This window comes from Amphiura filiformis, chromosome 4 (genome assembly GCF_039555335.1).
Source record: "Amphiura filiformis chromosome 4, Afil_fr2py, whole genome shotgun sequence".
Classification (NCBI taxonomy): domain Eukaryota; kingdom Metazoa; phylum Echinodermata; class Ophiuroidea; order Amphilepidida; family Amphiuridae; genus Amphiura; species Amphiura filiformis.
In genome coordinates, this window is record NC_092631.1 from 76,308,517 (window position 1) to 76,320,757 (window position 12,241).

Genomic DNA, 12,241 nt, shown 5'->3' on the forward strand with positions numbered 1-12,241 from the left:
GAAGACACTCAATCAAATGCAGAACAAGCTTCAAATGAACCTGAGATCAGGCCTAAAAGAAATAGGAACAAACCTCAACGCCTTGATCTGTAAGCGTCAGTGTTGAATAAGGTGTTTATATGCCTCTAGCATCACAGAAAAAGCAAATCATGTGTGGACTATGCTGGTGTTATGTTGTGAACTGGAGACACTGGACAGTGGCTAATGAAGGTCACTTTATTATTTGTTGATGATGCTGTGACGATAAGGGTTACACAATGGAGGAGTAATTAAATCTTCAAACTACTGGTCTTTGAAAAATCTCAATTTTGGTTTGAAGAAGACATTTTAGTATGGAGTCTATCACATTAACTATGAATTAAATTTGAGAGTGATCTACACCACAGTGCAACCGCAGTCAACTTACCAGTATCCGTGATATGCAGTGAGATTTAATGTGGAAGGATCAACTAGTGTTCAAAGTGGATATTTCAAGCAGTACAGCATGATGGAATCAAACAGCAGTGTGATTTGGAAACGACTGATTTTGAGCAGTGTGTGAAAGCAAAGATTCTTGGTGGTGATGGGACTTTGATCAAGATTTTTTCAAGCCTGAACCTGAAGCAAGCCTAGTTGAGGACTCACCTGCCAGCCTTAGTGTTTGATTCATCCAAGTGTTAGTGTATAATTTTATTGTAATGTGTGTGCTTCTACATACCCTGGCCAGAAAATCAGTTGCATAATAGTATCCAAAATTGCATGTAAATACATGTGCAAGTTCTGGCTGGTTGGACTAACATGGGAAGCAACCTGCTTGAAAGCTCTCCTTCCCACATACTTTACAAATTGCCACTTTATTTTTTTTGACACCTTCTATGACATGTGAATATTTGTACATGTGCAGGTATAGTCATAGTGGGATACACAGGGATGCATCTTCTTGAAGCTCTGCTCCCTATACTTTACAACACTGCTGTGAACCCCTAAGTGAGAGTGTGTAATATAAGTGGATTTGTTTGTTTGTATTTCAACTAACCAATGTGTTTATTTCAGGTTATGGTGTTCCTCTTGCCTACACTTCCCACTGAACTGTTTCCTGAACTATATGTGGGTGCGGTAGGCTATGCAGTATCTTCAGCCAGGACACCACTGAATTCCTCATTGTAATTTAAGGTCAAAGAAGCACACAGGGTCACAGTCAGTATTATTGTTTTTTGTTTAGAAATTCTTCATTTGGAAATAGCTTAGCTAATAGGTTGTGTAGCTTAGATTACATTGACAACCAACATGCATATACATACTGCAACATTCAAACTGACAGCATTGTATGTTAGGGTCAGGAATGTAGGATTTGAGCATGAATAACATTCCTTAGAAGATTTAGATTTAGATTCAAACTTTACCAATCATTTTATTTGAGTGTTGAGAATTGGCTCAGTCAGTTAATTTAGTAATTTGTCAGGATTCTGTAAAAAGGTCAATTTTTTGTAGTAAAATGTTGTCTGAGAAAACACATTTTTGTGATCAAGCTTTAATTGCATGTTTAAAGAGGCTTCATATGTTTTAAGTTTAAGATTTAGGTATGGTAGCAAGTAAACCATAGATTGCTTTATCAATTGTGTTACAATAGTTGATCAAGCATTTCCTAATGTTTTATCAATTGTGTTACACTGCTTGATCAGGCAATTGGTTTTCACAGGGTTTGCACTCAGTGTGAAATAAGTTGTAAGTAATATTGTATAAGGTAAAGTCATATCTTGCATTGGATAATACATTGGTTACATTCACCCACAGTTGATCTTTTGCTCCTTTGCTTCTTAGCTGTGCATTAGTGTTGTTGTGGTTGGGTGAGCTTGTGTGTTGTCTATTGTGGTATTGCATCATTTCAACTTTGAATATTTTTGTCAGCGTATGAAGAAAAATTAACAGATGTTTAATGTAATGATTAGTTTGTTATCCAGTTGTTTGTAACTTTGCATTTGGAAACTTTCAAAATTATTGATATGTGATTGTGTTTCACTTTAATACTTTCAATTTGAAAACAAATGATTTCCATCCATTTATTTGTTTTGGATAAAGTTTTTTGAAGAGTTTTACATTAATGAGTTAAAGTTTTTTCGAGTTAACCTTGTGAGTTACTAAGGATTCAAGTATATCCTATATGGCACTTCCCAACTAAAGTTGATTGGAGTAATTGTATGTGTGCATAAATTAGGGCGCCGGTATGTAAGTGCCATTTGGTCATTTTTATATAATCTTAAATGTGTGACTTGATTCTTGTTTAGATCCTCCAGTGGTTCGGGCTCCCCCCTTTTGTGCGCTTTTCTTGGGTGTTTTGCTTCAAGTGTGCGTTCGAAACTCAAGTTCGCACTCCGGACAACATGGCTGATCTGGACACGAAACAAGTTTTTCTACAGTACTTTTACTCGTGTTTGAATGGGAAAACCCGTGTGATTGTGTTCATTTCAAGAGCATTTGCAAGTACAAGAATGCAAGATGTCAAGGTTGTTGCTATTTAGCCTTATAATAAATGCATAATATTCATGGTATACTTGAAACAAAACTCTGTGTCGTATCGTCTGCTTGGATTCGTTGTTTTGATATACCGTGACCCCGGGATTTGTGAAGCTTAAAATCTTGGAGCAGATAACTGTCGTGAGTCAAATAATCAAGTTTTCCTGAAGGGTGAAAGGTCCGGAGCCCCTTCAGACGTTCTAGGATAGGATTTATAAATCCAAAATTTATTTATTATGACGTTCTGGCAACAAGATCAAAAATCCGTACTGCGCAGGTCAGCTACCAATCAGGACGCACTTTTGCCCTGACGTCAGATGCAAACTAGTATGATCAATTTGATTTAGTTGGCAGTTCTGCAAAGGTACAGTATTTTATTTAACAAGTTTGTTTGCCTTCATTGATCAGCTGTGAACAAATTAGTACCTAATATACCCCTTGAAACCACTTCTTTCACACTTGTCATTAAGAGAACAGGACTTGGGATTTTGTGAAGCTTATATTATTTGTGAAAATTTCCGATTATGAGCATGGCTAACACAATCCAAATGAGCATTATAGTAACCCCATTTGAAATCCACACTCACATGGAAGATTAAGGTCTGCCATAGGGGGTGTATGGATTTTGTACTCTAATAGCTCACCGGAAAGAAGATATGTCTGAGAGTATTTGGATTAACTTTGAATGGTAAATAATTTTTTGTAATTAGAACGTGGATCAGCACAACATTTTTCAGACATGAAAAGCACCAATTGTGCTAAGAGATTTGGGAATCTTCGTGGAAAAAATATCTATTTTGTTTTTCAACTGGGTATAATGGAGTGTTTGTTTTTGAAAATCATACCCCTCTAGAATTCCAACCAAATTTAACAGTTTAAATTCTTCCAGATAAAACCATTTTCATCCACAAAGAGTGGAAAGGTGTCAAAGATTTGGAATTAAAAATGAAAGTATTTAATTTCAAGATAAAAATTCCCTAACTCAATGGGATTTTCACTTACTAGCAAATATTTCTAGCTAGATTGAATGAAAGGAGTTGATATGACAGCGTTATCTTCCACAGGGTGTGTGGATTATAAGTGTAATAGCCTAATTATTGGCATGTTGTATGACATGCCATTAAATCCCACATGGTACACAGCTGGGCAGTTTAAGTGATTTCACTATCAAACATAATTTATACATTGTACAGTGTACTTTATTAAACAAACATGCATAATGTGCATCACATGGTGCAATAATTTTAAGCTTTCATATTCAGCATTTACAGCAATGGTTTTGGTGGGTTAGCACTTGTTTACTTTAAATATACTTATATAGACTATACAATGTTAGACACCAAAACTCCTATTGTGAACTTAATATTATAACCAATATGTTAGACACAATACCAATAAAACATCAAAACAATAGGATTCATATTTCTATTTACATACAAAAAGGAGAAAACAACAAAATAACATTCTGTACACCATGTACATGGGAAAAAGAGAGACAAAAATTGCATTCTATACATAAACAATGACACCATTCATATACAGGCTTGAAAACGGGGTGACTTGCTTGCATGGGAGAGCAGGGGTTGGTAATGTTTTTAAAGCAGAGTGCCACTTTGAAAGATCATTTTTGCTGTGGCTTACTATGTAGTGTAGCCACTAAGCAGGTATCCAGGGGTAGGATTCCCAAAGTTCTTCTTGGGAAATACATTTTAGAATAACCTTGGAAGAGGTCTTAAATGGAGAGATTTCTTGGGTCATTTTGAAAGAGACAACCTGCATGCCACTAGAAAAGTTAACACATGCCTTTAAAGTGCCAGTGTTGCCCACCCCTGCTTTAGAGCTCAAAAATTGAACAAATTGAAATCTAGTTGCTACAATACCTGTTCAAGTAAAAAAAAAAAACTCTCTTTTCAAATTTGTATCCCCCTCCCCTTTGTGACTGATCAAAGAGTAAGGGATGAAATCAAAACTCGACCGGCGGTTTACCCTGGTTTCGTCCGGCTTCCATTGTTTATAACAATAGAAACCGGACGGAACCACTGGTCGAGTTTTGATTTCATCCCGAAGTTGAAGCAATATTGTAAGATTTCTGACAAGATTTACAAAATGCATAGCTTTCACTCTCAGATATGACCCTTTCATTATGAGCAGTACAAATGAGATTACTTAAGGAAAGAAAATTGCCAGAAAAATATCAGATTTTATCTTAAATATAGCTCCTTAAGCCTCGTCTTTTGCAGGTTATTATTTTCAAATTGTGTAAAGATCAATAATTTCAACCAAAATTGAGGACATCCTCTTCAGCAAATCTTGCAATATTACTAATATTGAGTAACACCCTGATATCATCACAGAATAAATAAGTTTCATTTGGTCACTTCTTTCCCAATATCAGGGCGGTAAATTCAACAAGAATCTGAAAATCGATTATCGCAACAATTCTCCAAAATTTCTGAGAATCAAAATTGAACGCTCCTTAAACCATGCTTAATCCATGTGCAGTAAGTTAACTTCAATTTTGATTCTTGCAAAGTTTGACAAAAGTGCACCCCTGCCCGTCAACCTTTGAAGAGATGATGACATTGCCTAAATATAATTTCATTTACAGCTATTAACAATTCATTTCTGGAAAAACGGCTATAAATAACTGAATTGAAATCACCTTGCTACCACAATTACGAAACGTTCAGTCGCAAATTATGATATACCCTGTGTGCTGCTGCACTGTGTTATTTTGATCCATATTGTTATTGAGTTCAATATTTCAAAGATGCCACTTGGTGTTGTCAAAATTTCCTGAAAAACAAGGAAAAATACTGAAAATGCACTTTTCCCTATCTTTTTGTAAAGTAGAGTAGAGACAAATTTCCTGAAATTTGTCTATTTTCCAATTTACACCACCTATGAAAGATATGACCTTATTCTTCCACACATGGAGTGCGAATTTCAAATAGGGGTTTACCTGAATGAGTGACTCCATTGAAATCCACACTCCCTGTGTGGGAGATAAGGTCATGTCTTCCAGTAGGGGGTATATGGATTTCACCTGGAATAGCCCAATTAGCCATTAGGTATCTCTTTACTAACAATAACAATATTAACACAAAATATAAACAATGCAGGATTTGGATGTATCATATTTGGCATCTGAACATACAAGCTGAACGCTTCATAAGTTTCAATACAATTTGAAGTAATAGTTTTAAGTGGATTTATTAGAGATGTGAAATGGCAAATCTGTGGCATTATCCAAATTCATTGAATCCTGTATTACCTCTAGTATTATTTAAGTTTATTTACATAAATATAATTACAAAAATAGGCGACACCAATTGCAATTTCATTGATACAATAACTGTCTAAACTTTTTTATCCGGCTATGATGGGACAAGCATGGGGTGAGTGAAAAATCCAGATAAGTGAACTTTGTGTAATTCTGCATTGATTGTCAAGAAGTGCCAAAAAGTTTGAAAACATTCATGCTTTGAGGTGCCAATTAATGTGCAATTTTGGCTTCAATGACAAAAATGCAGTGGCGTGCGCAGCACATTGAATGTGGCGGGCCAGGTTGTTCAATTCCCCCGAATGGAGTCTGATTAGGAGTGTAAGGTGCGAGCGGCTTGCTGCAAAGCCCCTCACGCGTGGGGTCCAGGGGCCCGTCTTAGGGCCTCTGGTGGGGTCCAGGCTCTGGGGTTTTAGCGTTTTAAAAGGCCAGGGAATCCTATTTTGAGGGGGCAAATTTTGATGTTTTTGCACCATCAAAAGTGACGGACTCTTTCATAAATACTTTTTTTCCTTCCACGGACCTTCCAATTTCCCCCGAATGATCAACAAAAGGGTACAGCCCCCTTTGTGCACGCCACTGCAAAAATGCAAGAATTTGATCCACATGCATCACAATCAAATATGGTGGACTTCTCAGATGGCTTTACATGCTTGGCTATATAAATGGATTCCGAGGTCTCTAACCAGGTAATTTATAGACGAGTTGACTTCTGACGTCCATTGTTTTTTGCCTGGCAGTATGCGCACGCACCATATTTTGTTTAGGGCTTGTGTTTTTAAAACTCCCGCCACATCACAAAATAGGCTATTGAACAGTGTAGTGGTTGCATGGGGTTCACTCAAGCATATCGATATACCAGTCCCTTGCCTTTGTTGATAAACATTGAGGTCAACTCATCTATACATTTAACTGCTGTCAACAGCATAATTGGTACTAATACTTCCAACCTAATAAAGAGTATATCATACAAGTGTAAAATATATCTCTTTTTATGTGAAAGAAGTAGAATTTTGTCTTCAAGTCAAAGAATTGCGAGAGGACTTGCTAAGAATCATTTGAATATTTCAAACTAATTAAATAGAAGACCTCAAAACAAAAAAATTGACAAGAACCAACATTGTTTCTAGCAACTCTGTTGATCTTCAGAAATTTTTGGCAACTGTTGATCGTCAGAGATTTTTTTTCAATAGTTTTTTTCTACCTACGAAAACTTGTAGATTAGATTCAAAATAAACCAATTTAATGTCCCTATCATACTAGCAGTTGCAGCGACCAAGAAACAAATTGCTGGTGATCAAACAATGGTAGTGATTTTGTGCATACTACCAGCTATCCAGTACAGGCTCCCAAGTTAGTTCAACTGGTAGTGATTTATGACCCTACGTATGCTACAACTTCCGATCCATATATCAAGTCGTTTTCCACATAGTGCAAGCTGATATACATGCAACATGTCACCTAAAAATTCTGTGTTCTTTGCAACTGCTTAGTATGATATTACAACTACAGGAGTTAACATGGCAAAAAAGGCCACTAGTCAAATATGATAGGTTATTTACTCCACAACCTACGAATAACAAAATAAAGAGAAACTTAAGATACCTTGTATCATATGATAAATGATTAACAGCCATGGTAATACTACCATTTATCATCTATTGTATTAAACACTACTATGTAGATACAATTTACATAAAAATAGATATCTGATCATTATAATTGATCGTTATGCACATTTTGGCTGTCCACATGTAGCAGGAACACAAAAGCTGGTTTGCAACATAATTATAGTTCTATATTGACATTTGCTTGGTAGAGGACATTATTTTGTTTAAGTTGATGGTTTCAAGTATATGTGACTTTAGGTGTAAAACAGTAAGACTTCTGCTACACTTATTTCCAAAGACACAATGTTGTAGAATCTTGACCTCAGAATTCACTTCAAATTTGACTGAAATTGTTGAATCACTTGACATTACATTCATTCTTCACATGGACTCGAAATGAGTGAACATAATAACATCCACAAGGAAGCATCTTTTTAGACTCCAGCAATTCAATTCTGGGTGAAGTGTTCTGAGATTCTCTTCATCACTCACCAAATAGTGTACAGCATTTATCAGTGTCATTTGCAGCATCTTCTAACAAAAAATAGTCTTGGTCCTGTAATACCACTACCAGGACCCTATATCAAGCCCAGATATGAATTGGTATTATTAAAGTCTATTTACCAGGTCTTAAACCCCAATATCTTCATTCACAGAATGACCTTCAAATGTGTTGGCACAAAAACACATATACACCACAACTTCAGGGCCAATATTTCTCTCTGAGAGTTAAATGGAGGTTAAGAACTGTGCCCTTGGGGGATGAGATCACTCATAGTGTTACATCTACAGACTATTACAGACGAACCACAAACAGTCAAAGTCAGAATCACCTAATAATGAGGGCCGATCGTTCCATGAAGTGTGACAGACGAAAGTGACAATTCACAGCATACAAATCACAAGCCTTTGACTGTTTATGAATAGTACGTAGTAGTCTGTGGTTACATCACCCATATAAAACACTAGTCTATACTTTGTTCAAGTCGTAATAAGCGAAAATCACTTGATTTTTGTCATAAACTCCCATCTTAAGCTAGGATTAATTAACTAAAGCCTATTGCAAGTCATACATTCCACAAAACATGCTTAGCATCGGTGTTGTACCCAACTGCATGTATACCATTCTATATCAATCCATGAGGTTCGCTTATTTTGAGTTCAACAAAGTATATCAATTCGGCAATTAGTACCAGTAACTTATAATACATCAAAGTCCCAACAAATGCCATCTAGTAATTCTAAATACTGCAAAATTAGGACACAGAATGAAAAAGGAGGACCTTTGTCATACCCAAAACATTATTTATGCAAAGTGAAATAAAACTTTTCATGACAAAATGCAATTTTGAAATATCATATTGCTTTCATAAATACATTAATTCACCTAAACCATACAAGTAACAAGCACCCAAAAAGAGGTCATTGAATAAAATTCTTTAAAACATAAACTAATGACATATGACATCAACTAATTTGGCCCTTTCAGAGGGAAAAAAATCTTAGTGAAAACTTGCCTTATCATCATTATATGTTTTGCAGTAAACCTTTGACAAGAGCGTATTTTAAGTGTACATCGCATATTTATTTAGTTGAAACACTCTTGTGTCTGATTGGCTGCTGAGGCGATCTGATGTTGCCGAGTTGAAATTTATGAATGAACTTTGCGCCGTACGTATTGTTAGCTCAGACTTTGCAACATCACGGTAGTCGGTAGTACGCGCTCGTCAAAGGTTTACTGCAAAATATGATAGTTTGTTTCACCCTGAGTTTGTTAGTGATTGTGCTGCACATGTTCTGATAAACTGCCATTGCACTTGTGCGTATACGTTCTCTGGGATTAAGGCACAGAGAATGATTTGATATTGCGACATACAAAATCCGCACATACGGCACTACTACTAAACTCAAGGTCAAACAAAATGTGTAACATTTGCTGTGAAATGGTAATCTCATGTATAGATGAAGGGATATGTGACATAATGACCAACAGTTGGCCACCAATGCTGATCATTCCTTGATCAGCAGTATGGATGCGTATCATGTTTTGTTGAGGATCTATACTTCTAAACCTCGCAACAAATCCAATACATGGCAATAAGGCTATTGAACAGTGACATTCAAATGCAGCTGCCTCAAACATATCGCTAGACCAGTCCCTAAGCATCATCACCTCATCTATACTCTCCATTATGTTACACAGCTTCCATGTTCAATATTGATGTTTCCAGTAATACCGACTAATTGTCAAAATACATTTAAAACATGAAAAAATTGGCTACACAAATGGGAGAAAATCTGAAATTGGAAACAAACTAGTATAACATGTCACTAAATAGAGACCCCAACATGGACAAAATAACTAGCATTGTAATTCACGTTTTTAGTTTAAAAGTTGTTTTCATCACTTCTTGGGCTCTATATAATTGCATACAGCATAACTTAAAAAAATCTTCTGATGAAATTTTTAAAAGGTTCAAAGTAGACCTTGGAAACGAAAAGGAGAATTAATGAACCCAAGTTCACAACTGAGAAAAAATTTCAAAATCAACTTGTGTTCAGAAGTCAATTGGACCAACACATTTGTAAAAAAAAAGAAACAGATAAAGTAAAAGGAAAAGAAGAGAAAAATCTACATAAAAACAATCTAAGCAAGGCAAAGCGATGAATGACTCTACTTCTTCTTAACAGCCCTTGATCTTGTTCGCATTCCTCCATTTTCTGTTTGCGCATTGTCACTATCTCCTTGCCATTCACCATCAGAGGATTCTTGTTTGTTTTTCTTGGCTCCTGTATGTGAGAAAATAAAGAACAAATAAATACAGGTAGGGTTATTATCAGTGACGGCGCTACAGGGGCATCCCCCCAATATTTTTCTTGCCCTCCCCCCACTTTTGAGGCAAAACCCCCAAAATTACATAAATTTCCACTTTTTGCAGCAATTTTACGCAAAATTTGTCAATTTTGCTCCCCAAATTGATGCCCCCCAAAAGAAAAATTTCTGGTGCCGCCACTGGTTATTATCTATGATGGGATGTGACCCTCACATAGCAATATTTTGGCACATTCATCCGAGTGTCTATCCGAGCTACAATTCACCATCTTCAAAAACAAAGATATGGCTCTGAATGCAATGAAGGGTTATAGTTTGATCAGCTCGTAATTGGCAGGAAATGTTAGGTTTTTACCACTATGTCGCCTCATAGTAGACTCAGGTAAAGACTGATATAGTTAACTGTCTGGTCTTTATTTGGTGTGTTAAAGAAAATAGACAAAGACTTCATACCTTCTTCTTTCTTTGTTTTCCTTTTGTCCTTCCCAAAATTGGCCTTTTTCTTGGGTGCTGCTGCCTGGGCCTCGCGACGTCTCTTTAGCTGGAAGGTGAGGAAATTCCAGAGCAGCCAGGCTTGGAAGAGGCACACAGCGGCTAGCACACTGATCCTGGAAATGAACAAAACGTACCATGAATCGGTTATTATGCAAGGTTATGTACAATCTAAACCACGGTTAGAACACTATGGTGGTCTCTTGTCAAGTAATTCCCAATATTTTGCATACTTTCCCTGAAGGTCTGTAATCAAAAGATAATATGCCACTCTAGTACTTAGTGTGCTTAATTGGTACAACTGCACTTTAGTAACAAACAGGCATAAAATAACCACTTGGGCATCAAAAAAAACCCCTGTTCTTTGAGTAGACGGACCTTTCAAGTAGGGTCAGTCATTCAGGCTTTTTTTTAAATGACCCAAAAAAACACCAAAATCTATCTGTAAATATTTTGCAAAAAAAAAAATTGTTCCAAAAATTTTCAAAATTTGGGTCGGCATTCATTTGTACAGGAAAAATTTGTTTCCCAATTTGTTCAAAATCTGGGTTGGTCAGGCATGTAGAACAGGGTTTTCTTTTTTCGTTGACTTGGCGCTGTATTATAGACAAAATAATGAATTCTCGATCACGAGAGGATGTACCTTCTGCGTCAGCGTACTTTTCATAGAATAACACAATCGCGCGACCTCATGACCGAACCTTGACCTTGCCTAGCAACGACCGTGTGATTGGTCAATTCTCAAAAGCTGTGTTTGTGTAGTAGTAAGCGCCAGTCTTTGCGTAGTACGCTCGACGCAAATAACTGTGTGTACCCAAGTTGGCTCTCATGATCGAGAATTAAATATTTTGGCTATAGGAAGCCACATGCCCAATATCATTGCACAAGAAATACTTGTTTGTTTACTACAGGACATACGACCATCATCATCTTTCGGCTGCAAACATTTTGCTATGCACAGTGATCACTGGTAAGGGCAGCTATCTGACCAACATACAAATGAGCCAAGTTGCACCAAATGCACAGAAAAAGTGCAGTAGCTTACCTAATTAATGGTGAATTGAAATTTCCCTGTGATATATCAATGCCTCTTGGCTCAACTTTGCCAAGACCAAACCATACAACTAGAAATGTCAGCGTCACAATGGAGAGTCTGGCTAGCAGAAAAAGTAGCGCCCACAGGAGAAACTGAAAAGACCAAAATACAGTAGTGGTTAATATTAAATGCAACTGGTTAAAGAAACTTTTTAAGATAGGTAATCCCTGACCAGTGCTAGCGCTAACTTGCGCCGTGGGGTCATAGGCGCATTCTTTAAGCTTTTGGCACACAAAATTACCATTTAAAGGTTGCTAAAGGGTCATTTTAACCCTTTATTTCGATTGTTTTGGATCCATAGATTCACAAAATTATCCCTACCCCTGACCACTTAACTTCGCTGGAAATACATATGCCAATGGCGGCCATCTTGGATATGTGATTGAGGGAAAACATACATTTATTTCATAAACATTTGAATGATTATTTCTCAT

General features: G+C 36.6%; 1 protein-coding gene across 1 annotated transcript in view; it reads right to left on the minus strand.

Moving 5' to 3' along the window:
- Positions 1-3,670: 3,670 nt before the first annotated feature.
- The window catches only part of LOC140151418 (translocating chain-associated membrane protein 1-like), a 48,823-nt gene continuing 40,252 nt past the window's right edge, over positions 3,671-12,241 (minus strand). The window contains 3 exon segments of the mRNA XM_072173750.1: positions 3,671-10,176; positions 10,673-10,827; positions 11,757-11,899. Of these exon segments, the coding sequence (XP_072029851.1) occupies positions 10,061-10,176; positions 10,673-10,827; positions 11,757-11,899 (414 nt within the window). The 3' untranslated portion in view covers positions 3,671-10,060.